Source organism: Paroedura picta, chromosome 14 (genome assembly GCF_049243985.1).
Source record: "Paroedura picta isolate Pp20150507F chromosome 14, Ppicta_v3.0, whole genome shotgun sequence".
Classification (NCBI taxonomy): Eukaryota; Metazoa; Chordata; class Lepidosauria; order Squamata; family Gekkonidae; genus Paroedura; species Paroedura picta.
The window spans coordinates 13,663,165-13,690,952 of record NC_135382.1 but is presented as its reverse complement, the minus strand read 5'-3'; the positions used below and the strand labels follow the sequence as shown (position 1 = coordinate 13,690,952).

The 27,788-nt window shown below is 53.6% G+C and overlaps 1 protein-coding gene across 5 annotated transcripts in view; it reads right to left on the bottom strand.

Annotated features, from left to right (window-relative positions):
• PCDH1 (protocadherin 1) overlaps nucleotides 1-17,870 on the bottom strand; it is a 119,618-nt gene extending 101,748 nt beyond the window's left edge. For 3 of the 5 annotated variants that reach the window (XR_013226468.1, XM_077309572.1, XM_077309575.1), the window contains exons 1-2: nucleotides 17,094-17,659; nucleotides 1,248-2,059 (exon numbers count right to left, since the gene is read on the bottom strand). Coding sequence is in view for 4 of the 5 variants with exons in the window: in XM_077309572.1 (XP_077165687.1) it covers nucleotides 1,248-2,059; nucleotides 17,094-17,157 (876 nt within the window). In the remaining variant the exon portion in view is untranslated. The other 2 variants (XM_077309574.1, XM_077309573.1) reach the window with 2 other exon arrangements.
• Nucleotides 17,871-27,788: the final 9,918 nt, after the last annotated feature.

Below are 27,788 nucleotides of genomic sequence, written 5' to 3'. Positions count from 1 at the left end.
GGAAAGTCCTTTTCTTCCCCACTCCACCAACAACAGCAAGCCATGACCAATGGGGACACACACACACACAGGGTCTGAGCTGCTGCCTTATCAGCTGCAATTGCACTAGATTATTTAAAAGCTACAGCAAAAATACGCCACGACCACAGGGCTACCTAAGGGAACAGTCTTCGGCAGATAAACCACCCTTACCCCATGAGAGAGGTTCTTCCCCCCCTGCTAGCAAGAAGGGCTCAGGTCGCCGAATTTCCCCAGGGAAGGGGGCAGACCAGAGGACAGACCGAATCGTTTCCGGAGGGCTGTGATCAGCACTGGACAAGATTCCAGCCACAAAACCACTCAGCCCCTGGCACCCCCTCCCCTTCCTGGCCCACCACTGCTCCGAGGGGAGGCTTCAGCCCAGCCTCTAGCCAGGCGCCTCGCCTCGCCAGCTCCAGTCCATTGATTGACTTCATTTCTATTCCACTTTCCTCACCAAAGGTGACCCAAAGCTGCTCACCCCTTCTCCTCTCCTTTTTGACCTCACAACAGCCCTGTGGGGCAGGGTAGGCCGAGAGAGGACGACTGGCCCAAATTCATCTAGTGAGTTTCCGTGGCACAAACAGGGTCTCCCAACTCTCGTCTGACACGCTTAACCACTACACCGCACTGGTTGTTCGAGCTTCAGGCAGAGATGGGCAGCCAGGAGCGCTGCCCGTTTTGCCCTGGGTAATATGAAAGGTCCTTTATGGACTACTATTAGTTGGCTGTTAATTGTTGATTATTTATTACCATTTTAAATTAAGGTTTTAGTTCATGCAGGCTGCCCCAGAGCCTATCGGCTGAGACTCTAGAAGGCATATTTTTAATGAATCAATAGCTATAAAAGCCCTTGGCTTCTATGTGAAGGGACTTGTTTATGGTAGGGGTTGACCTGAGATCTACCCACGGCTGCTGCAGTCTTACTAAGGCTGTATTGCATGAGTCTCAGTGTCCAGGATGGCCCAGACTGCCCTGGCCACACCCGTTCTAAGACTGCCACTCATTCCAGATGCCCCCTCTTGCCCACTTTCAATGAGATTTATTTGTGGGAGGTGCCACCACATCTGAGAGGGGACCAAACCCCCTGGCACCAGGGCCAATCTCCTGCTCAAGCAGTACTTGAGAAATCCACCCCCTTTCCCACACTGCAAGCTGCGGAAGGTGTCCAGAGAGCCGGGCCAAGAGACGCACAGCCCTTCGCCTCTCCCCCCAGGACAGTAGCTCACCTGCAGCACAGAGTGGCCGATGGGGCTGTTTTCCGAAAGCTCCGCCTCGTACAAGGGCTTCTCAAACTTGGGTGCGTTGTCATTCATGTCCAGAATGGTGATGCGCAGCAGGGCGCTGCTCGCCCGAGGGGGGCTGCCCCCGTCCTGCACTTTGATGGTGAGGTCGTAGGACTCAGACTGCTCCCGGTCCAGGTTGCCCATGACGATCAGCTGCGGCTGCTTCTCATCCTGGTCCTCGGCCACCTGCAAGCCAAACAGCTTCTGGGCGTCCGAGCCGGGCATCAGCTCGTAGGAAGCCACGCCGTTGGCCCCCGTGTCGCGGTCCATGGCCAGCGGGATGGGGAAGAGCGCCCCAATGTTGGTGTTTTCGGGAATGGCCAGTGTGATGACGGGAGAGGCAAAGTTGGGGGTGTTGTCGTTGATATCCAGCACCTCGATCTGCCCCTCCAGCAGGCGTGGGCTGTTGCTCATCAGGTCTGTGATGGAGACTTCGAACTCTAGGAAGCAGGGGTCCCCCGGAAAGAGCTGCTGGCACTCACGCAGGCTCTCCCGGTCGATGGAGGTCTCGGTGGTGTAGATGTCGCCGGTCTTGCCGTCCACGCGCAGGTAGGGGGCCCCCACCTCCAGTTTGTACAGGTGCCCCATGTCTGGGAAGCCGTAGTCTGCTGCCAGGCTGCCGATGAGGGTGTTCGGCGGCTGCTCTTCTTGCACTTTGTAGACCACCCGTGTCCCGGAGCCCAGGTAGGGGAGCTGGAGGAAGAGCCACAGGCCCAGGCAGGAAGCCAGCTGCTGCATGCCGAACCGTGGCGGGGCTGAAAGAAAGCAGAGACAGGCAGGGTGTTACGGAGAACACGGCTCGCCGCCTGCCCTAATCTTCCCGCGCGGCAGCAAGTCGGAGGCTCAGGGCTACAGCTGCGGTCTTCCGCAGAGCAGGCAGGCGCTTGCATGTGCCTCGCTGCCTCCTGGGAACAAGTGAACTGTTCTCAGCCTCGGCGTGCCTGAGTAATCACCCCAGCCCCGATACCAGCCTGGCCCCGCCTGCCTGTCACCGAACCAAGCCTCACCTACTGCTGCTCTGCACCTTAGTCATCACAGGGAGGCCTGTAACCCCAGGCAGGGAGGCACGGAGGGAGGAGTCTGCTTGCAAAGGACATGCCGGCAACAGGCAGTTCCTTCTCGGGGACAGAGGCCACAGGATCACTAATCCAAGCACAAAGTGATGGGGGCTTTGCTCCACAGTTAAATGCCTAACCCAGAACACCCCAAAAAGCACGCCCACTTCCTTACCATACACTAGAGTTGCCAGGCCTTACCAGGTCATTGGCAGGACGTAGGGTTTCCCAAATCCACATTGAGAAACATCTGTAAATTGTTCTTCCCTACCTGCCCAGCTGCCATTGACTTCACCCTTGCAGCTGGCCTGCTAGGCCAGGGAAGGCAATTCTGCTCGGCCCCCACCCAACTCACACATCTCCCACTGTACTTATCACCGCATGCTTCACACCTGCTTCAGCCAGATCCAGCTGGCTTCTCGTACAAAGTGTTCAGGAAATGAGAAGCCTAAGCCTGGCAGCATGTTCCTTCGCTGTCCCTAGGGTTGCCAATGCTGGCTGGCGGGATTTCGGAAGATCTGGGGCGGAGCCAGGAAAAGGCAGAGTCTGGAGAGGCCAATGGCAACGTGGAGCCATGGAGTCCAGTTCTCTGTCCCCCCGGGCCATGGCAGGGGATTAGGGGGGTAAGGATGCCATATCTAGGAGGCAGGCTGTAATTTCATTGGATCTCCAGGTCCCACCTGGGACATGGCATCCCTATCAAACACTGTATTCCACACAGACACTCCTGTCAATACTATGCACTGCCTTCTCTTACACTTCCAACAACCCCTACACTAGGGTCTCCCAACCAATGTCCCGGAGTACAGCAGTGTACCTCAGGAGCCCCCCAGATGGATGCATTTAACTTTTAGTATAACACCTGGTGTTTAAAAATAGAATAGCTACATCAGCAGTATTAAGTTATCTTCTGGTCTTGGGGAGCTAGGGCGTGGTCAGGGGGCATCGTTTCGATAGGGAGGGTCCGGTAGATGTTGCTGCTTCACTGGCCCCAAACTAATGGGGCACTGCAGGCAAAGTCTGGTGGGGAGAGGAGAGGAGAGGGGGGCTGGTCTTTATGCTTATTTGCATTTTTCATTTTATAATTTTATTTCTGTATGGGGGCATGGCAGAGGGCGTGGTCAGATGAGAGCACTTCCGTGGTACCGCAAAGCCTCAAAAATATTTCAGCCGTACCTCCACAGTCCAAAAAGTTGAAATGGGCTGCCTTACACAATACCACAACAGTCCTTCATGTAGACCAGTGGTACCCAACCCCCGGTCCGTAGACCGGGACCGGTTCGTGGATCAGTTGGTACCAGACCGCGGCTCCTCCTCGTCCTCCTCCCTGGCTGCTGCCTCGGGGGCTGCCCTGCCATTCTGCCACCAGCTCACCTTTGGTGCTCTCCAGCAATCGCCATGGCTGGGGCTCCCCCTCGGCGTTGCGCTGCACAGCTGTTGCTGGCAGCGCCCCCCAGCAGGTGGCAGGAAGTCAGGGGCGCCGACGGGAATGCAGGTGGAGCAGGGGCTCAGGCGGTGGCAACGTCCCTCGGCAAAAGACTACCCTCCCCCCCGGGCCTCAGTAAAATTGTCAAGCGTTGACCGATCCCCGGTGATAAAAAGGTTGGGGACCACTGATGTAGACCACATAACTCTCATGATGCTGGTCTTAGCAATGCTACATGAGGATCTGTAGTAGCCAATTAATTCCTCAAAGGCCCAGGTGGGACAGAAAGGGGGAATGTGGCACTGTGGCTGAGTGGTGGGTGGTTCAACCCAGCAGGGAAGGTGGTTGGCACATGGGCAAAATATTGGAAGTCTGTTTTCAGCAGTTGCCTCTAATTTCTATTCTTTCCTACCATCACTGTTTTTTTTATCGTGCATTTCCATTTGTTGCATGGTTTGGATTAGATGCTTTAGCCACCTGAAGGGAGAGAGGCAGCCTGCAAGCTTCCAAAACCAGGTCCCACTAATTCCCACAGGAGCAAGTTTTGCTCTTTAAAATGGAGGCAGAGTTTTCACACAGTGCTCAGGGACTCCGGAAGGTGACAGGGAAAGTGACAGCGGCCAAGAGGGGTGGGGTAGGGCTAGATCTAAATCCAAACACTTGCGGCAATCCTTCCTACCCATTCAGAAAGGGCCTATGTGACCCACCCACCCCATCCCAGAGTCAAGTTTTGTCAACCTCCAAGTGGGGACTAGAGAGCTCTTGGGATTACATCTGATCTCCAGGTGACAGAGATCTGCCCACCTGGAGAAAATTGCTGCTTTGGAAGTTGGACCGTATTGCATCACACCCCACCAAAGTCCCTCCCTCCCCAGACGCTGCCCTCCTCAGGCCCCACTAACAACATCTCCATGAATTTCTCAACTTAGAGCTGGCAACCCTGGTCTGCCCCAGATTCCTGGTGATATCACTCACTCACCCACCCGCCCTTCCTTCCTTCCTTCTGTCGCTCATGAAGGGAGCAGCTGATAGGCCAGCAGATAGGAACGGGCCGAGGTGAGAAATCATTTGGTTTTTCTATTTCAGACACTAGTCAATTTTGGTCTCTTCTCCCAGGTAGATCTTCCATTTAGTGCAGTTCAGGTGACGACAATTAGCCATGGCCTGTCATTACCTGAACAAGATGGGAATTGGGAGTGAAGAGAACCAACCATAGTTTGAGATTCTGGTGTGGCTGGTCCCCAACTTTAATTACTGAACAGTCCGTGGGATGAGGGACTGTGCAGGCACACTCCCCCACCCGACAAACTGCCCAATAATTAAGGCCAACCACTTTGGGGACCAACCACGCCAGAATCACCAACTATGGCTTGTCCTCTTCACTCCCAACCAGGATTCTAAACCAGACTGTGAGTCTGAAGCAGCGACAACCTGCAGTTGCTCCCCCAAAGCAACCGTCTTTAATTACTGAAAAGGGAAGTGGAAGGGGGGGGGGAGAGCAGTGTGCCAACCCCAGGATCCCCCAGGCTTGTTAATGCAACCGAACCTGGGAGTGCTGCTGTAACTGAAGCACAGCTTAGCCCAGGGCGTTCGCTTCCAGGGCAAGCCTCACAAACGGAGGCGCTGCACAGAACTCTTGGCGTCGCTGCGCATGAGCGGTCATGCAGCTGGCGGCTGCAGACCAAATGCCATTATTCTCGATTCCTCTCCAGTGCTTTACTTCCCCCCCCCCTTTTCTAGTATGGGAATGTCACAGCAGCCGTCTCCCCTGGCACAGTTCCTTGCTCCATTTTACAGAGGAAGTTGTGGGAGAGTATCAAGAGCTGTGAATTGACAGTTCAGTCAAATGGAATGCTCTCTGCTAAATGAGCACACCACACCTCTTTGTGGACCAAGTAATTTTGACACTGGATTGCTGGGGAGTGCAAATTACCCGGCCTGGCTCAGCAGATATTGCCCTCCGCTGCTGGTGCCTTCACAGCACAGCACCTTGACGAATAGCTGAGCACTGGGGAAATCGGCAGCTCCCTGGCGAGGTGGAGACTCCCTCCCAGCAGTCTCGAACCCCAGTGCCACCAGCTTCCAAAACACATGCTAATAACTTTAGAGCGTGCTCAAACACCACGCAATATTGGCGACTGCTAGAGACAGGCTACTGGCCTGGCCTGGCACGGCTTCGTAACATTGGAACATTAAGCAGAGTTGTTCATTCACAACCTTTCAAAACATAACTATTTACACACTTCCTTGAGTAAATTATCAAGAAGAAGAGTTGGTTCTTATATGCCGCTTTTCTCTATTCGAAGGAGTCTCAAAGCGGCTGACATTCGCCTTCCCTTTCCTCTCCCCACAACAGACACCCTGTGAGGGAGGTGAGGCTGAGAGAGCCCTGATATTACTGAAGAAGAAGAGCTGGTTCTTATATACCGCTTTTCTCTACCCGAAGAAGTCTCAAGGGGGCTTACAATTGCCTTCCCTTTCCTCTCTCCACAACAGAAACCCTGTGAGGGAGGTAAGGCTGAGAGAGCCCTGATATTATTGTTCGGTCAGAACAGCTTTATCAGTGTTGTGGTGAGCCCAAGGTCACCCAGGTGGCTGCATGTGGGGGAGGAGTGGGGAATCAAAACTGGCTCACCAGATTAGAAGCTGCCACTCTTAACCACGACACCAAAGTGGTTCTCCTGTAAGGATTGTGGTCTCTACTGCTGTCTTTAGCTCTCCTGTGAGTAGGATTCTATTTATGTAAATGCTGTACCGCTTAATGCAGGCTTCCTCAACCAGGGTTTCTTGAAACCCTGGGCTTTCTTGACAGCCCTGGAAAGATTTTCCCAATGGGTGGGAGTTAGTTAATTTTAAAAATATTTTAAAAATCAGTTAAATATTTATCAGGTGATATGACTATATATGGTCATTTTGGCCCACCCACCCCACCTCCCCAAATGGCCAATGATAGGCCTGAAGGGGGTGGGAAGGGGAGGGGCCCTGGGTGGGCGTGTTCACAGCTCTGCTTCCCAACCCTATTCTGCACGATTGCACCACTACTGGGGTTTCTCGATGCCTGAAGAATGTTTCAGGGGTTTCTCAATGATAAAAATGTTGAGAAAGTCTGGCTTAATGAATGAATACGAATGCTTACGCTTCAATTCCATTTATTTATTTATTTATTTACTTACTTACTTACTTACTTACTTACTTACTTACTTACTTACTTACTTACTTACTTACTTACTTACTTACTGCCATTCACAGCAGTTTACAATAAAACAATAAAACAACAAACCTTAAAATCCCCACACATAAAAGATGGCAGTTCATTAAAATTACCTCCCCATCTCCTCCCCTGTTCAGCTTACAGTCCGGAGCTCTTTCATTAGGGGCGAGGGTCCTAATCTCATTGGTTCTAGGGCAGTGGTTCTCAACCTTCCTAATGCCGCGACCCTTTAATACAGTTCCACAAGTTGTGGTGACCATGAACCATAACATTATGCAAGTGTTCTTTCACAGAAATTAAACCAAAACTGACCAATGGCGTGAAGATCCATTGTTCATGATGGCATATATATTGGTATTTCCTTAGGTTTCTCAGTTCAGTTCTGCCTCTTGTTCCACCATGCCGATCTCGCTCTTTTCTGCTGCTCCAGACAGACAAACACTCTCTCGTTCTACCACGCAAGGCTGTTGTGTAGATGGCACCCCCCCCCCGCCAAGCTACTTGGCGCGACCCCTGTGAAAGGGTCATTCGACCCCCAAAGGGGTCCCAAACCCCAGGCTGAGAACCACTGTTCTAGGGCAGGGGTAGTCAACCTGTGGTCCTCCAGAAGTTCATGGAATACAATTCCCATGAGCCCCCGCCAGCGTTTGGAAATTGTAGTCCATGAACATCTGGAGAACCACAAGTTGACTACCCCTGTTCTAGGGGATCCCCTGATGGTAACTCCAGGGCCACAGACCGGCCTCAACCATATGCCTGGCAGAAGAGTTCCATCTTACAGGCCCTGCGGAAAGCTTGTAACTCCAGCAGGGCCCTTAGGTGTTTCTAGACCCAAATTCCTAATGCACTGGTCATAGAATGTCCCACTTCAGGGGGGTGTCCTGGTTCACGCTGCAGGATCCACTTCGAGTCCCTGGGAGAAAGGCGAACTACAAATAATGTACATAAATAAAAATAAAGAGGTACCCTTTTGTAGAGAACCTTCGACTCACAATCAAAGATTCAGGTGCGTCATTATTTGGTTTCAAGCAGCAGAACAAAGATTGATTTCAGTGGTACCTTTAAGACCAAGTTTTATTCAAGGTACATAAGCTTTCATAAGCATGCACACTTTTTCAGATTGCATCTAAAGAAGTGTGCAAGCACACAAAAGCTTATACCAGGCTTTCACAACCAGAGTTTCATGAAACCTGGGGTTTCTTGACAGTACTGGAAGGGTTTCCCAAATGGGTAAGTTAATTATGTATGTATGTATGTATGTATGTATGTATGTATGTATGTATGTATGTAACGTGCTAAACATTTATTGGGTGATATGGCCACATCAACCCATTTTTTTCCCCTCTCCCCAAATGGCCAATAATGGGCCTGGAGGGGGTGGGAAGGGGAGGGGCCCCGGGTGGGCATGTCCACAGCTCTACTTCCAACCATATTCTGCATGATCGCACCATTTCTGGAGTTTCTTGAAGCCTGAAGAATGTTTCAGGGATTTCTCAATGTAAAAAAGTTGAGAAACCCAGAATTAAACTTCTTTGAAAACAATACAATGGGGATTTCCAGTCCACACATATAGGAAGAAGGGGAGCAATAAATTAATACACAGCATGAGGAAGTTTAACCATTTAAGGACCATACGGGGATGACAAAAGTGTGTAAGGCTATCATTTGCTTGGGTTCAGCTCCGAAGGGGAAACACAGTAAAGGAAATAAATATGTCAAGAGTGGAGATTGGTGGACAGAACCTTCAGATTCAAGTATCTGACAAAGTGCTGATGCCCATGCAAGCTGATGCCTAGAATTAAACTTTGTTGGTTTTAAAAGTGCCGCTGGATTCAAACTTTGTTCTGTTGCTTCAGACCAGCATGACTACGCACCAGAATCTATCCTATTTAAAAACTGTCAGATAGCGTCCAGATATGACTCTCAAGAGCAGGGGTAGTCAAACTGCGGCCCTCCAGATGTCCATGGACTACAATTCCCAGGAGGCCCTGCCAGAAAATGCTGGCAGGGGCTCCTGGGAATTGTAGTCCATAGACATCTGGAGGGCCGCAGTTTGACTACCCCTGCTCAAGAGTATAGGCCAGCTTTTTTCAACCTTTTGACCATGGAGATACTGCTGAGTTCATTTTCAGGCTTCCGGGAACCAGGAAGTGATGTCAGCTGGCCACACCTCCCTCCACACCCACCAGAAGTGGGAGGTTGAATTGGCCAGAGCCTCTCCCTCCCCACCCCTCTAAGCCCATCATTGGCCAGTTTGGGAGGGGGTGGGTCAACCTGCCCAAATAGGGTAGAATTAAAAAACATTTTTAAATGTTTTCTTTTTGCTCAGAGTTGGAAACAGCAGGCACAGGGTGGGAGGACTCTCTGCAGCCACCATTTTGAAACCCCCCCCAAATGTGGTACCATCGAGGGGCTTCTGTGGTACCATAAAGCATCACAATACCGTGGTTGGGAAACCCTGGTATAGTCTAAATGAGTGGTCCCCAACCTTTTTATCACCAGGGACCGGTCAATGCTTGACAATTTTACTGAGGACTGGGGGGGGGGGGGGTAGTCTTTTGCCAAGGGACATCGCCGCCACCTGAGCCCCTGCTCCACTTGCTTTCCCGCCGGCACCCCTGACTTCCCGCCACCCACTGGGGGGCGCTGCCAGCAGCAGTTGCACAGTGCCACACTGAGGGGGAGCCCCAGCCATGGCGGCCGCTGGAGAGCACCAAAGGTGAGCCAACGGCAGAGTGGCAGGGCAGCCTCTGAGGCAGCAGCCGGGGAGGACAACGAGGAGGAGCTGCGGCCCGGTACTGACTGATCCACGGACTGGTACCAGTCCCCAGACCGGGGGTCAGGGACCGCCGGTCTAAATGCTTCCCCTTTCATTTGTCATCATGTTAATGACCCCTCCTCTTGTTAATGGGCTCCTGCTATACTATCGAGCAGACCTCTTTGCTGATGACTGTGGGGAGGTAGGCGGGTCTGGCCATTTTGATTCGTTGTGATTTCACTTAACGGGTTTTTAGGGGTTGGGGTTTTTAGGGGATATCTTTTTATGCGACCCGCTTTGAGTTCTAGGAGGAAGGTGGCCTATAAATCTAAATGATGATGATGTCATCATCCTGAAGCCAGAAAGCACTACCAAAAACCCATCCCATCTTTACCTGCTGCTCAGACCCCTCAAAACGAACCTGTGTAATAGCCAATTAAAACCGGCACACCTCTGATTAATCCATGCGTTCATTCGTCGCAATTGTTTGTCACTCTCGTCTTGCTAAATACTTATTTCATGCCAAGAGGGAGCTGTCCTGTGTGCAGCATGGTTATTTAACTGGTTAGACCAGACAGCAAAAACAGAAACAAAAAAGCACACACCTCTTTTAGAGAACGGTTTACTGCGGGCTGCAATCTTCCTTAAGTACAAGCACTTCCCAAATTCTCAAGTGCTGTACACAAACAACCTCGCTGCAATGTCAAACCAGATCAGGAGTTGGCCGCATTCCGACACACCTTCGCTGTCTGCTGCCCAAGGATTTGTGCCTCCGCCCCAGCAGCCCTGGCGCCCTCCACACCTTCCCCCACGGCCTCTAAACAAAGTGCATCCTTTCTTCTAAGGACATCCAGGCACCATCCTGTTTACATTTCAACCAGGGCCACCACCCGGCCCACAACCCTCCCATGCGCTCACTTCCTGGAGCAACAAGTGATGCCCTTCCCATCCCCACTCCCCTCAAAGCGGCTTACAATTGCCTTCCCTTCCTCTCCCCGTAATACTAACTTTACATTTTTATTGCCCCAATGTTTTTGTAAGCAACAATTGAATTCGTAGGACTGACTGGCTGTTCTAGAAAAGACTGATCATACTGGAGATTTGGACTTACGATGCTGTTTATTAATTTCCTTCCTATTTACTTTCTCCTTGTATCTGTACTCTCATGATCCCTGTTCCATTGTCTGAGGAAGTGTGCATGCACATGAACGGTCACACCTCGAAAAAATCTTTGTTGGTCTTAAAGGCGCCATTGGTCTCAAATTTTGTTCTCCCCACAACAGACAACCTGTGAGGTAGACGAGGCTGAGAGCTCTGTGAGGACAGCTCTAACCGGACTGTGACGAGCCCAAGGTCACCCAGCTGGCTGCACATGGAGGATTGGGGGATCAAACCCGGCTCTCAAGATTAAATGCCGCTGCTCTTTACTGCTTCAAGCTGGCCCAATTGTAACTACCACAGTCTCTATCTGCTACAGCTCCGTGGACAGGGAGCCTCCTGATGGATTGTGCCTATGTGAATTAATGAGTGGGAGAGGGGATGCTATTTCCCTGTTCTGCCTCAGGCACCCTGATCAGGGCTTGTTCTGCTTAATCCAATCCCCCCAGCATTTCCCTCTCTCCTAGAGGACAAGAGCTGCCCAGGGGCAACTGTGGAAGAGGACGCAGAACGAATGCCCCGCAAGCATCAGGGAAGCTGCCCACGTGACTTGCATTCATGTTCTCTGAGCACCCCCCCCCAATAAACAAAGACCACTTGGCAAATAACGGCACAGTCTGAGAGTGGCTTGTGATTTCCTACATCTGCAAACAGAGCAAAAAAAGCCACACTGGGCAGGACAGAACTTCCACACCCAAAAGGATCTCTTCCGGTTTTCACCCCCCGCCCCCCAAATCCGAGCTCAGCCTGTTCCTCTGTTCCATTTGTCATCCCTTGAGATGAGTCACACAGCTTCTGCCGTGCACAGTAGCACCACAGGAGCCTTTAACAAGGGACACGCACAACTGCACATCACAGGCGAGGAGCACTGGACCTTCCACGTTTCCTATTCCGCACCACAGAATCTCCACAAAATCCCCTCTCCAGGCTCACCATGCCCACCTCTTCAGCCTTCCAACTTGCCCCGAGGATGAAGAAGCAGATGTAATATCATCCCCCCCCCACACACACAGATTGTTCCTGGGGCCCATATGGGGAATGCCTTTTATTGGCCCTGAGCAAACCCGTTGGAACCCTTCTCAAATTTGGGGTGGCTATTTTCTTTGCTTAAAACATTTACACCTCACCTCGTCTCAGGCTTGTGGCAAATATATATTTTTTCTTTAGTAAGTTCTGTGAAACGTCCATTAGCTGCCTTTCTACTTGGTGCAATTCAAGGTGGCCAGCAATATAAACGCAGCGACTGTGAAAATGGCATTAAATTAAAATTCCAATTAGGACTGCCAGTAAATAAAAGCTACATTGGTCGAATGCCATTCTCAACGATCTTGTTTTCAAGCAACTCTGTGACTGAACGGATCGAGCACCCGGGATATTTATTCCTTGCCAGGTGCCTACTGGGCCTTGCTTCTGAAATGTTCTCGATTCTTTTAAGCCAGCACACACTGGGCGCATCGGTGTCCTTAGACTTCCGAATATGCATTCATAGGATTTCTGCCACAAGCCATCTCGCATGTTTCCTCGAATATATGCAGGCTGTAGAGACAGCCGATCAGAAATATGTCTCAATATATAACTCTGCAATGGATGGTCTGTTGCTGACTGGTTTCCCCAAAGGTCTGGATGAGACTCCTGATTAAGACTCCTAGGTTGTATAAAGCTGCAAGTTTTAGCCTGCCGTTTTAATTGTTATGGCATCTTGTTAGTGGACGGCACAGCAGATCAATGATCAAGGATCAGAATTGCCTTGGTTTACATCAGGGGTAGTCAAATTGCGGCCCTCCAGATGTCCATGGACTACAATTCCCAGGAGCCCCTGCCAGCGAATGCTGGCAGGGGCTTCTGGGAATTGTAGTCCATGGACATCTGGAGGGCCGCAGTTTGACTACCCCTGGTTTACATCAATCCACCCTGACTGCGAAGGCTATTCTTCCGGACGGGGTAAGAACTCAGGGAAGCCAGTTTTCCAGACTACAGTGGACGATGAGAGGGGAGTGCACAGCAAAGGAGAAGGCATGGAGAAGGGATTTGTGAATCGGTGATAGGGAAGGAATCTCTCCGCAGATGTTATCCAACGCAACATTTGAGCAGCACGCAGAAATACTTTGGAATTAGCATCTGATACTTCAAAACTAGGCCAGTTGGAAAACAAGAACCCTCTGTTAAGGGCACAGTTCAGCTTACCGGCAGTTCAAAATACAGAAAACAGAACTTCCCAACAGCTAGCTCAGTAGTAGAAGGAATGCATGCCATAGCCAGCTCCGAGCCTATCAACTGTATCAATACGATGGCAAGCAGCCACCCACTCGGGAAGGTTCCTTATCAGAAAACGCCATATTGTTGCCATGTGTGCCACAGGATATTCACTGCATCGTGTAGCCACAGGGGGCCACGAGTCAAGAGGGAGTGGAACAGTGGCCTAAGGTGGCAGCTTCCCAAGGTGGAAGGAGAACTCCACGCATGGTGGATCGTGGCCCGGCGTGACGACTAAGGCAGTGTCACCATCTGAACTTTCTGCCACATCTTGAATCAGCCCTAACAGGGACAGGGTGAGCCAATGCAACCCTGCTCTTTTCTAGGAAATTTACACCAACCAGCCTAGCCTTGATACATCCAAAAGATAAGCCCAATCAGATCCTTAGGAAAATGAGTCAGGCTTCTACATTGTGACAGCCAATACGCAATAGGCAGCCAGCTTTTCCATCTCTTGGTGTCTGGCAGTTCAGTGACAAGGAAACAAATTCGGGCTTCAGAGGATGTATCCACCATGCAATCATAGGGTTATGGACGGCACCCGATCTGTGAGACACACCAGCGAAGCACCCATCCAGGAAATTCACACCAGTTCTCACCTTAAGAGCATGCATACGAGTTCCCTAGCCATGTGGAATTTAACATCGCTGACCTCCCTGCCTAAAATCCCCCACTCACAAAATACTTGCCTGCCTGACATAATTTAATCATCCTCAGTAAGGTTTTAAAGAGTCGTTTTTAAAAACAACTTATTTAAATTTATATATGCTGTTTTAACCATGTGATTATATCATTTGACTGTCTCATTTTGTTGTGGCCCACCCAGTCAACCGGAAAGGGCAGGCTATAAAAATAAAGTGTGTTATTATGAATGTATTTATTATTATTATTATTGCTGTGCTGTTGATGCACGCGTGTCCTTTTCGTGGCCAAGCCTCTGCAGTAACCCTATCGAGGTCCAGAAATACGCCTGTACAATGCAAACCTCCATGCTGAGGACCGCACTACGGCCATGTTTCATCCAGGGGAAGAGAACAGGCCAACCTCAAGAGCGTCAGGTTAGCCATCTAGCGTGGGGCCCCATGCCAACCCCTGCTTCTGTAATGCTATGAAAGCAGCGTTGCATCTACGCGGTCTCTTTGCCCTGTAGGCCCAGTTGTGGTTTGTGTGAAGACAGACCTTTCCCGAGAGCCTGCCTGCAGAGTCTTTGAGGGCCTGCAGAAGCTTAAATCCCTTTTCTCCCTCCTCTCAAAACTGGTTTTAAGGGACTGTGCTCCGATCAATCGAAACACATTAGCGCACACAAAAGCATGCAAAATGGTTCAGGTCTCCCAGCTCCGATTTTTGATTATCGCCACAAGCCATTCTGCCTGCAGGGGTGTGCCAGCCACACACCGCACATAATTCCGAATGGCACATGTGATAGATCTGCCTTGCGATGTCAACGGGCAACAGCACGGATTTCTCCGGAGCTGCCTATTCTGGGAGCACCAACAGCCAGCGATGGCTTTCGACTTCCAATTCCCCCTGCCAAAGCACAGAAGGTGCTAGAAATCTAGAACAGTGCATCGATTGAAAGCATCATGCACAATCCCCTGGAAACATCTGAGGCGAACAAGCTCTCTGGCTAGCAAAATATACAGTCAGGAGCAGAGGTAGTCAAACTGCGGCCCCCCAGATGTCCATGGACTACAATTCCCAGGAGCCCCTGCCAGCATTCGCTGGCAGGGGCTCCTGGGAATTGTAGTCCATGGACATCTGGAGGGCCGCAGTTTGACTACCCCTGGTCAGGAGCATAAAGACACCGAAACGAGAAGGGGGTGGGGGCGGGATCTGATGGCGGGGCGCCTACCAGCCCTTCACAGAGCAACTCCCCAGTTAGCACAGTGACAGGGGAGCGGGAAGACAGAATGGATCCACTCTCTCCTCTTAACCGCAAATGCGCTGGAAGGAGGGCTTGGTTTGTTGTTCAGACACACCAGAGGTTATATAAAGGCTTCTTACAGTGCAATCCTGAGAACACTTTACTAGGCATAAGCCCCGGCCGAAAGGACCTGAGCGCGATGAGGAGGACCGCTTAGCAATGCTCTCTCAGCACGAAATGCACGGCGCTAGCTCTGGGGAAAGGAGAAAGTGCCGGCTGTGAAGCAGATCTGCTAAAAGGCTGGGAACTTACAGCGACCACAAATGGACTGGGGGGAAAGCAGACCTGGCGGAGCTGCCTCTTCGTCCAGATTGCAGAATCGTTGGTTGCAAAAGGAACTCGACAAAAAAAAAAAAAAAACATTCCCACCCCACCCAAGCCTGGCAAATGGGCAGAGTTCAGACCCAGCACCGGCCTTCCTTCCCTCCATCCCTCCGTCTGCTCACTCTCCTAATGCAGATATGACACATCTTCCACTCCTGGGTAGGGCGTCCAGGGTCTTTTCCCCACAGGTAGGCTTGGGCACCATCCATTCTATTGTGCACTTGCAGCACGCCCTCTCTGGCAGGGTTATCCCAGGGCAACCGACCTGCCCACACCTCGCCCGCCTCCCTGCCCTTCTCCCACACATCCAAAGCTCATGCTGTGCACACGCTTCTTCCGGAGAGACACATCTCAAACAAGAGTTCTTGCCAAAGCTCTACGCCAACATGTTCCCTCAGAGACACTTGGACATGCAAAGTTCATGGCCAGCCCGCGCCAGCCCCCCTTGGCCACATCGCCCCAGCCATGTCCCTTTCCCCCTCCGCCATGCTCCTCTGCACAGGCCCCCAGACTTACCCGGGCCCATTTCTACAGCGCGGCTCCCCGACACCAGACCCGCCGGGAGACGACGGAGGCTCCCCCTGGGCTGCCTTCGGTGGCCTCACCGCACTTGCTCGCAGCACATCCCCAGGAGAGGCGCCGCGGCATCCAAAGGGGCTACAGAGGGAGCACCGCCGCCTCTCCCCGCGCGCACAGCCCCAGCGCACAAGAGCGATGCCGGCCAGCAGATCGCGGCGGGGGGAGGCATGCAGCTCGCGCCCGGCCACCCCGTCCGGCAGCCTCCGGGAAGGGACGGCGCTCTCGCGCTCCTCGCTCGCCGGCGCTCCGCTTCACGCTAAAAGCCCCAGCCGCGCGCGCACGGGGCGCGCGCACTCTCGCGCGCGCGTCGCCGGCGAGGCTCGCGCGACTCTTCTGCTCTCTCCCCCCCCCCCCGTCCAGCCCCGCGCACTTGCACTCGCCAAATCCTGCTCGTCTCCCCCCTAAGGATGTACAGTTGCGCGGCACGGCCACAGCTGCCCGCGGGGGTCCCCAAGCCGACGCCCACCCTCTCCCCCCCACCCCCCACCCCCACCCCGAGAAAGAGGGCTCCCCAGGGTAGCAGCGGGATGGAGGGCGCGGGTTGCCCCAGCGGTGCGGAGCTCCTTCCCGCCCCAGCGCCCAACAAGTGGCGACCACCTGCCGTGCATTTCTTACCGGGGCTGGGGGGATGCACACCGGAGCGCGGGTGCGCGCACGGGGGCTGCGATGATCGGGAGGATGGAGACACAGAGGGGGAGGAGGGGGGGGCAAGAGCCCATCAAGCGGGGTCTGTCGGCAAGCGACCCTCGCAGGGCACCCCCCAAGTGACTCCCGGAGCGGCCGGTTATCCTCTATATCCCCCCGGCAGGGAAATGGGGGTCTGGCCAAACGCAGCGGCGACTCCGAGATGCGGGGGGGGGGGGAGAGAAGAGCAGCTGGAGGCGAGCCGAACAACCCGGCCGGCCGGAGCGGAGCCGAGCTGCAGGCGGGACCGAAGGCGGCTTCCCGGTCAGCCCTCCTCGCCACCCCCCCCCCCCCCGCACTCCCGGTCCGCCTCGTCTCGCCTCCCTCCCGGCCGGCATTCCGACGCGCTCGGCGGCCGAGCGGCGCCCCCGACCTCCAGCCTCCCCGCCGCCGCCGCCGCCGCCGCCGCCTGCTTACTGAATGGGGGCCAGCTCGGAGGCGGCCGGGACCGGCTCCCCGCGCGCCGCTCCTCGGCGGGCATCTTCTCCAGCAGCGCCGGGACCAGCTTCCCCCGGCCGGGCGGGCGGCTGCGGCTGCGGCGAGCAGGAGGGCGCCGGGGCTGGCTGGCTGGCGGGCGGGCGGGCGGCAGAGCGCGCTGTGTCCGAGCCGGAGCTCGTCTCTCGGCGTGTGTGAGGCGAAGGCTGTGCCGAGGCAGCGCAGCCCAGGGATGCCCCCCTCCCCCGCGCCCGCCCCGCCCGCCTGCCGGAGGAGAGGTGGAGCTCCGGCGCCTTATCAGATCCTGCGCCCAGCCCGAGCGGCCAGCCCGCTGGAGCTCAGGCGCCCGGCCGGGCTGGCTCTCTGGCGCTCTCCAGCCGCCTCGGCCCGAAAGCCGGCTGGGCGACGAAGGAGGAGGACGAGGATGCCGCTGCCGCCGCCGCCGCCGCGGGGCCCGCAATGCCCAGGAGGAGAGGGCGGCCCGCCGTGGCCGTGCGGAGGCGAAGGGAGCCCGCCCGCCGGCCCTCCCGGCCTCGCTGCCCGGCCTGGCCCGGCGGCCACTCACTTTGCCGGCCGACGCTGCCGCTCTCCTGCCGTGGCCAGCGCGGCAGCCACGAGGTCGCGCGCTCGCACCCAGCGGCAGGCGGGGCCCCGCTTCTCCCCGCTCGGCGCACGCTTGGCGCTGCGGGCACCCCGGCCGCCTGACGAAGCCGCCGCCGCTAGGGGCGAGCGAACCCCGCTCCCCGCGCCCGCCCGCCCGCCGGCTGCCTTGCGCCCTCTCGTCGGCGGGGACTTGGCCCTGACCTTCGCCTGCCAGCCGCCTGCCCCCGCCCGGGCCCTCCCCCGGCCAGGCCTGGCCCTTCGCCCTCGCGCTGCAGCAGCAGCCGGCCTGCGGGCACTGCCAGCCGGCCAGCGCTCCCCTGGGGAGGCTACAACGGGGCTGGGGACGGGGAGCCACCTGCCAAAGCGGCGCCCGGGGTGGATGGGGGGGGGGGGATCTGGACACCTGCCAAAGCGGCTTGGGGATCGCCCGTTCCCCGATCCCGTGATCAGCGAGCCGGCTTCGGGCCCTTGCCCAAGCTCCGGGGGCTCACGGAGCTGACTTGCCGGGCTGGCTGGATTGCCGGGCAGCAGTTGCCTCCAGGGGCGCCGGGAGCGAGCAGGCCGCCTTTCCTCCCGAGGGGCAGCACGGTGGGTGGGAACGAAGGGGCCGCGGCAGGACTCCGGGGACGGGTCTGGGCCGGAGGCCACGGCGAGGAAGATCCCCGCGGCGCTGCCTCTCCTCTCCCCGCAGCCCGAGAAGCCGTGGCCGACCCTCCTTCCACCTGTTACGGCGCGCAGCACCCGGTGCTCCATCTAGAGGCGGCTGCGGCTTCCCGTGCAGCGGCTGGCCCGGTGCCAGAGAGAGGAGGCGGCCGGCGCCGAACTCCAAAGGCCTCCTCGCTTTTGCCGGAGGCAGAACCGCGGCTGCTCCGGGCGGAGCCTGGCCCAACCCTTTGCTCCGTTGCCTTGGTGCTTTCCCTTTGGGCCTTGCCTTGGGGTTCAGTGCCTCTAACATCACCCCTCCCCCCAAAAAAAGGGAAAAAAATCTGAAATATGCCTGTTGGTGATCCAGCAGAGAGGACTTGCTGGCGATGGGTGGGAAATCGGTCTCCTGATTTGGCACTGGCTTCCTCTGGATTTGACTTTTCACTGCCTTTGGGCAGGGTCCCAAGGAGGTGGCAACGGCTAGACCCCTGACACATTTCCCATAGCAGCTGCAAGTGAGGGTGACGCAGCAGGGCCTGCCGAGCCCAGCCCTCCTTGACTTATCTCCGGTGTTTGCTCTGCAGGTTGCCTTTTGCCTCAAGCGGCCAGGCACCTGGCCACACCTTCCCGTCGGCTGGGAAAGGGTTGGGCTGGCGGTCAGAGCAGACAAAGGGCCAGCTGTGTGGCACTCTTCCCGCTCTACCTTTGGTTTGTTTGGAGAGAGGATGACTGGCGGAGCACATGCTTTACCTTCCAGGGTACGGCAGCTTGTCAGAGTGGCCTTTTGGCCACTCAGGAAGAAGCCTTGCCAACCCCCAGGCGGTGCCTGGAGAGCCCCTGGAATTACAGTAGATCGCCAGGCAACCGAGCTCAGTTCCCCTAGAGGAAATGGTAGCCTTCGCTGGCAGGGGCTCATGGGAATTGTAGTCCATGGACATCTGGAGGGCAGCAGTTTCACTACCCCTGCTCCTGCCCATCTAGAGTGCCCCTGATCTGCCCCCACAGCTCCCCTCCTCCCTCTCAGCTGCCTCTGGATGCAATGGAGAAGGTCGGCCTGCATCAGAGGGAAGGGAGCGAACGTAGGGGCAGGAGTCACCCTCTCCGCAGGTCTTGGATGCCTGAGGGACCACATGGCCTTTGACAGCAGGGCCCAGGGGGCCTTCCATAGAACAGTATCCCCTGGTCCAATCCGGCTCCGCCACCTCACACGGCCTTGCTGGGAGAACAAAGCCTGCTCGGGTAGAGCACCCCGATAAATCTCCACGAAAGAAGACGAAAGGGAAACACGGCGAGCAAATGAACCTTACATGAGAATAAATACTCCCCCCCCCCGCACCAATGCTCTAAACCTGGCTGCCTTCTGCTGCGAACTGTTCAAAGGCTCCTCTGTTCTCTCCCTCGTCAGCTCTGGGCTCCGCAGGGGAGAGCAAGCGAGCGGCGTGGATTTGGGCAGCTAACGCTAATAGCACAGATGTTCTGACAATTCGCTCCTTCCTACAATTAAAAACAAAAGGCGCTCAAAAACAAACACGAGGAAATGAGCAACATGAAAGGCTGGTAGCCATCTTCTCCCTTCCCCCTGCGGTACAGCTCTGCCTCCGAAAGGAAGCCGGGAGATGGGCCCAGAGGTGTGTGTAGGGGTTGGGGGGACAGAAGTCCCATGGGGTGCAGCTGGGCTTCTCTTTGCAACCCCAAGCTGAGTCCAAGATGGCCGCTGGCAGAGGGGGTAGCAGCGTAAACTCACACAAGGGAAGAAGGCCTCACCACCATTTTAGGGGGAGGCCTCCAGGGTTGCCATCCTCCCGGGGGGGGGGGGGGTTGTGTGGATATATGGAATTATAACTAATTTCCAGATTCGGCTAATAGTTTTATTTTAAATATATATATATATATGAATCCCACTTTTCCTGGAGAAAATAGATGCTTTGGAAGGGGGACTGTTTGGCAGTATACCCTACCGAGGAATGTTCCCTTCCTAAAACTCCCAGCTCACCGCCCTCAAATCTCCAGGTATTTCTAATGCCAGATTTGGTGGTGGTTCAGGATCTGGCAGGCCACAAGAAAGAGAAGCTGGCTCCTTCTCCTTTTCCGGGTGGCAGCTAGATGCAGCTGCAAAGGATTTCATTCACCCGGAGTCCAGGTTGCGGCCTTCAAATTACCAGCCCGTTTGCTGATGTTCAGGATGGATGGGTTTGTAGGGATGGTGGTGGGGGGGGGAGCTGGTCCCAAAGCCTCATTCAACATCTAGAGCAGGGGTAGTCAAACTGCGGCCCTCCAGATGTCCATGGACCACAATTCCCAGAAGCCCCTGCCAGCGAATGCTGGCAGGGGCTTCTGGGAATTGTAGTCCATGGACATCTGGAGGGCCGCAGTTTGATTACCGCCGATCTAGAGTCCAACCAGGAAGTCGTGATGCCTGGATCAGGCCTGCTCCTGCGACCCCCGGGGTTTTCGATGGAGACCCTGGCAGGCGTCCCTTCCCGGAGAGGTCTCCCTCTGCTCCTCTCGCCTGCAGGATGAGTGTTGCCAAATTACTGAGAGGCTGTTTTTATTACTGTTTTAACTTTTTTTTTTAACCTTGTTTTTCTCTCTGCTGCACTTTCACTCACTCATTAATTTTGGTATTTTTCTCACGGTATATAACCCCTGTCACGGCTGCCATGGCAACAGGAGGGAATGCATTCGGCGCTAAAATATCCTCTCAAAAAATAACAAAAATAAGAAAACTCAGGCAGCTTGTGTCGGCCACGGCAAATGCCAGTTGGAGGCAGGCTCTGCAGCGAGGGGGGGGAAGGGGAGGCTACCCGGGTGGGGGGGGGACCATGTCTTCCCAGCACCCACAAAATTAAGCCCCTCCCCCAGCGCTGGGGCTTCTGGTCTCTTTCCTGATAATAACTGGCTAGTAAGTCTCCTGGGGAGGCCACGGTAGATGCGGCCACATCATCTCCTCAGAGGTCAGGGTGACTGCTTCTTGGGAGGGTCAGCTCCCCACAGCCATGAGAAACAAGGCCCAAAAAGAAATGTGCTCAAACCCACCCACCCAGGTGATTTTGATGCTGGCTCATTCACCTCTTTCAAGTTTTGGTTTTGGGAGGTTGGCCAAAGATTCTTTTATTTATTGCATGGCACAGGTGTCATGTAAAATCATAGAATCATAGAGTTGGAAGGGGCCACACAGGCCATCTAGTCCAACCCCCTGCTCAATGCAAGATCAGCCCTAAGCATCCTAAAGCATGTAGTGAGCAGATCCTCAGATTGTCTGGCTGCCAGGCAAGGGGCATTTGGAGGTGGTTTGTTATTGCCTGCCCCTGTGTCACCTTCCTGTGTTCCTTTGCAGGTTGATCTTCCAAGGGCAAGCCAGGGCTGACCCTGCATAGCTTCCGATGTCTGACAGGATCGGGTTTGTCTGGGCTATGCAGGCTGTTGAGCTCAAGTCCCACTCTAGCCCTTTGGAGATCTGGGTTCAGGAGTGCTCTGGGCTCCTGGATCCTGTAACACAGGGGTAGTCAACCTGTGGTCCTCCAGAGGTCCATGGACTATGATTCCTATGAGCCCCTGCCAGCATTTGGACCCTAGGCTGACTACCCCTGCTGTAACAGACACCAGAGGCATTTTTCTCTCCCCACCCACCCCCACCCCCAGGCATCAAACAGGTTCCCTTCCCTTAACAACTTGGCTTACAGCGGTGTTTGCCTTGAAGGGGAAGCTCTTTGACATGACAAAAAGATCGGAGTGGGTGTGAAAAGGCCACTATCTCTTTGGAGCAGGAGTCTCCCAAATTCCCAGTTATTTGCTTGCTCCCTCTTGAGCATATGCCATGGGTTCTCAAACAGGACCGAATTTTATCAGAGGGCAGAAGAAAGCTTGAGGGCATAAGAAGAATCTGCATCTGAAGAAGTGCTTGCGCACATGAAGGCTTATCCCTCAAATGAAACTGAGTTGGTCTTAAGCGTTATGTATGTGGATCGGTAAAGGATCCTACAGTCCAAGGTAGGATCGGAGCAGGCCTTGTAATTGACCAATGCGCTGCTAGGATCCAGTCACTTTGAACCAAAACTGACCAATGGCACACTGGCGGGAAGATCCATTGTTCGTGTGTATATGTTGGGGCTCTTGAAAGATTTCTCGGTTCACTTTTGCCTCTTGTACTACCATGCTGAGATCCTAATAAAGAACTGATTGAACCCCCAGGGGGTCGTGGCTTCCTTCAAACCCATGGATATAAGATTAAAGGTGATCCTGGACTGAAACTATGTTCTGGTTCAGACTGTCGCAGCTACCCACCTGAATTAATTAGAGCAGGGGTAGTCAACCTGTGGTCCTCCAGATGTCCATGGACTGCAATTCCCATGAGCCCCTGCCAGCTGGCAGGGGCTCATGGGAATTGCAGTCCATGGACATCTGGAGGACCACAGGTTGACTACCCCTGCATTAGAGGGTGTTAGTTACAAGGGAGACAGAAGAGGAGGAGGATGTTTTTATGCCCCACTTTACCTTAAGGAGTCTCAAAATGGCTTATAATCACTTTCCCTTCCTCTCATAGAATCATGAAGTTGGAAGGGACCTCCAGGGTCCTCTAGTCCAACCCCCTGCAGAATGCAGGGAATTCACAACTACCTGCCCACCCACAATGACCCCAATTCCATGCCTTCCCTTCCTCTCCCCACAAGAGCTGTCTTGCGAAGTAGGTGGAGTTGAGTGAGTTCTGAGAGAACTGTGTCTGCCCCAACAGAGTTCATGTGGTTGAGAGGGGAATGAAACCCAGTCCTCAAGATCAGAGTATGCTGCTCTTAACCACCGTGCTGGCTTTCAGGAGAGGGAAGAGTGTGGCACCCCAGCTAAAGAACATGTGACCATTAACATCTAAGCAAGCCTTCAGCCAAATACCTTACAAGAGGTCCATTTCTTGGACTGAGGTCCATTTCTTTCAGCTGATTTCCTGCATCAGAGCCTGGCAGGGCAAAAACATGCTTCAAACCGTGGTGTGGAGCAAGCAAGGTGAGACAGGGTTGGTGAACATTTGCTCCCTTCCTTTGCATGCTCCTGATATGTTTTTTAAAACATGCACCACTTCAGATATGAGGAAACATCTCTATGCATGTCAGTTCTCCCCCCCCCCCCACATATAGTGGTGCTGCTTCTAAAAAAACATACAGAAAGGTAGCTCATTTGGTACAGTGCCAATGTGATCCCTGAGCATCACTGATCACTTCATGATAGGGTATGATTAGCAGAAAATGGAAAGGTCATGCACAGAAATGCCAATCGGAATAAAGCAGTGTAAAGATCAGCACATTGCTCCGGTTGGATAACGTCCCTGTCAGGAACGTTTGTGCCGAATTTCTTACCGTCCTCACCGCCTGGGGAAATGGAACCAGACAGTCTGGCTCTCAGTTCAGAAGGTTTCCTAACTACAGTCAAACTATAGCATTGACTATATTTAGAAATAAGTGTAGTTCAGATTGGATCTTAATTGGTAGACCTCTGACTGCATAACCTTAGCATGTGCATGGAGGGTTTGCAGCTGGAAGGCAAGAAGTGTAACTGTTCCCAAGCTGAAACCATGGATTTTGGCACTGATTTTGCCCCCAAAACTGGAGTCTGGCTCATGCCCTTCTGGTTCAGGAAAATGGGCCCTCTCCGTTCTGTTGGAGTGGTCGTCAAGGATTCATGGGGATGGGAATGGACTCGGCTCCCCCCTCTTGTGATGAGTGAGAATCGCCAAGCTTCCAGATCAGGGATGATCAAATTGCGGCCCTCCAGATGTCCATGGACTACAATTCCCATGAGCCCCTGCCAGCGTTCGCTGGCAGGGGCTCGTGGGAATTGTAGTCCATGGACATCTGGAGGGCCGCAGTTTGACCACCCCTGTTCCAGATCCTCGGGATGGTCCCTGGCTCAGCGGTAGAGCATCCGCCTGGTGTGCCAAAGGTCCCAGGTTCAATCCCCGCCACCCCCAGATAAACAAGCCAAGCAGGAGGTGATATGAAGGACCACTGCTTGAAACCTCGGAGAGCTTCTGCCAGTACGAGCAGACGATGCCGACCTTGATGGACGAAAGGTCTGATTCAGCATAAGGCAGCACCATGTGTTCGTTGCGCGTCCCCTTCAGGGCCTTAGCCAGGCAGCGTGCTGGATGGGAGCCAGTCGCTTCGCTTTCGTAACTCTAATTGGCAGCCATCGCTTTGGAGCTAAAACTGGGCTGGTTTTCGCTGAACTATTTTCCAGTGCAGAGACTCTCACCACTGACACAGAGAGTGAGAGAGAGAGAGAGATGCAACTCTGGGTTGATAGACAATAGCCAAAGGAGGTTTTCAGTTGAGTACTGGATGATCTGGTTCCGCGTGAGGCTGATCTGCTTCTATTTCCGTCAGCCGCTCTGCAAGTTTCCCCACCCCTGTTCAGCCAGCCTCTCTCCAGACGTGGTGCACCATTAAGGAATTGGCTTGCTGCTCCCCTGGCGAGATTCCCTCCCAGTTGAGGGGCGAGACCCATCATAACACAGCCCCAGGGCCTGTGCAGGCAAGCTCCCCTCTCCCCCTCTCCCTCATGCCTGATCTCCAGAGGCCTGGGACTAGCAGGGCTAAAGCTTGAGTGAAACGTACTTTGGCAGTACCAGCAAAGAGGGGGAGGACAGGACCTTGGGGGGAGGGGGGGGGTCCCTGGAATTACAGCAGAATGAATTCTCCTGGACACAAAGGACGCTTTGGAGGGTGGGCTCTAGGACATTGCACCCCACTGGGGTCTACCTCCAAATCTCCAGATGCTTCCTGATTGGCTGCTGGCAACCCATCAGTGGGCAAGACAGACCAGGCAGCCTTCGGCTCCATGAAATCGGAATGGAGGGGCCTGGGCTGCAAAGCCAGAGCATGGGGTTGAGAGATACCTAGAGACTGGGGATATGGAGGCTGGGGAGGGCGGGGCTTGGGAAGGGGAGGGGCCCCAACTGGGGGGGGGCAGTGTCACAGGGTCCGCTTTCAAAGCAGCCATTTTCTCAAGAGGAGCCAATCTTGGCCATCTGGAGATCCACCTGGAGATTGGCTGCCCTGCTGAGAGCCACTAGCCGGGCAAGTCGCGCTGCAGAATCGAAACTGCCTTTGGGCCCCTTAGGCCAGTCCCTGGATGCAGTCTGCTGCTGCCTGCTTCCACTGGAAGGAAGCCTCAGGGCTGATTTGTGCATGGCAGGCAAGAACTGGGCTCCCCTCAAACACTTTTTAGCCTGCACGGAGGCCGTGGGTTTCATCCCAGCACCAAGCAGAAGGGCTTCTTGAGAGCCAGCATGGTATACTGGCTAAAAGCGGCAGCCTCTAATCTGGAGAACTGGGCTTGATTCCCCGTTCCTCCACATTCAGCCAGCTGGGTGACACCGTTCTCCCAGAGCTGTTTCTGCAGAGCAGTTCTCTTAGAGCTCAGTCAGCCCCCACCTACCACACAGGGTTGTAGGTAGAGGAAGGGAAGGCAATTGTATGCTGCTCCGCGCTTCCTTCAGGTAGTGAAAAGCAAGGGACAAAAAACCGCGCTCTGCTTCTTAACCACAACGGAGGAGCCTTTATTACTAATATTCTCCTCCTCCTCCTCTTCCTCCTCTTCTTCCCTTTCCTGCTTTTCCAATGGCGGGTGGGAGGCTTATTTGCATTGAAAGGAAGGGCCACAGTCCGGTGGGGGGGGGGTTGGGGGGAAGGGAGGCTCCCGCCCGCTCTCTTCCTGTTGTGGCACTGTGGCCAGGCCCTTCTCTAATTTAGTGCCTTTGAATCTCATTAAATGCACTATTTACTCTCTCTGCAAGATCATTAGGGAAAGGTGGTTAAATAAGATCACAGCGCTTCGCAAACAGACACCGCCCCGCGTCTTGAAATGCTGACACTTCTCATTACCTTTTATTCAAGGGGTTTCAAGCCAGCTTTCTGTCCAACTGACAGCAGCACATCCAAGCCAATAGAATTAATTTTCTGAGCGGGACTTAATGAGACAGGGTCTCAGACGCATCGCTGACACCCTTTCCCGTGTCCTCAGCCAACCAGGAGAGCGCGGCGGAAATTATTCTCCACTCTCTGTCTTGCAGTCCGGTTTATTACTCAGAGGTCTGTTTAACCCAGAGATGAACTCATGGGAGGATCCAGGGAAGGCAGAAATTGATAGGTGCATCCTCGGAAATGCCACTATGCCAGTCAATAGCAAGGAAGCTATGGCAAAGAAGAAGACGGCGTTGGTTTTTATACCCTGCTTTTCATGACCGGAAGCAGTCTCAGAGGGGTTTACAGTTGTCTTCCTTCTCCTCACAACAGATACCCTGTGAGGTAGGTGAGGCTCGGAGAACCCTGAGAGAACCGTGACTGGCCCAAGGTCACCCAGCAGGCCTCAGGTGTCTCAAAGGGACTTACAATTGCTTATCCTTCCTCCCTTCACATCAGACACCCTGTGAGGTAGATAAGGCTCAGAGAACCCTGAGAGAACTGTGACTGGGCCAAGGGCACCCAGAGACCTCATGTGTCTCAAGGGGGCTTACAATTACCTATGCTTCCTCCCCCTACATTAGACACCCTGTGAGGTAGGTGAGGCTCGGAGAACCCTGAGAGAACTGAGACTAGCCCAAGGTCACCCAACTGGCTACACGTGGAGGAGGAGTGGAGAATCAAACCTGATCTTCCAGATTAGATACTGTTGGGTTTTTTTATTATTATTTATAATGTTTTTTAGAGCTGCATTTTATTATATTTTTATTATTAGTGCACTTGACTGTGCATGTGGTTTTATACTGTGAACTGCCCCAAGCCCATGTGTGGAAGGATGGTATAGAATTTTTAAAAATAATAATAATAGACATAGGAGATGTTTTTGATAGAACAGGCACCATTTATTTTAAATTAATGCAACTGTTAATGTATTGAAACTTTACATTATTTATCTTGACTATATATGTAGGATACTTTAAACGTCATGAGATACCCTGAGCCGAAAGGAAGGACTACCTGTACATGAAATAAATAAATAAGCAAAATGTTAGGCCCAACCTACACATGCAGTACATGAAACTGAAAATAGCAAACTATTTGATTGATGTGCTAAACATACGGCAAAACTGTGGGGGAAATCTGCTCTTTTTTGAAAATTGTAGATTTCTCACTGTTTAGCTTAAAAGCAGCCGTATCTCCGAAACTAATGAGCCAAACAAGGCATGTTGTGCTCAAAATATTCAGAAGATTGTGGAGAACTATTCTGGAGAGGACTTCAAAACCTCGCATACTTTCTTCCAATATGTTTATTATGGCTATCGAATGCACATGCCCTGCCATTACCGTGTCTTTATTATAAATGTCTGGGTCAAATGTTAATTTCATCGGACCTTGTAACTACTTTTACTTGGGAAACAAATTGAGCATTATTGTTGTCAAAATACTGGTTTCTCTTTCAAGGGCCTTCAGTGAATAG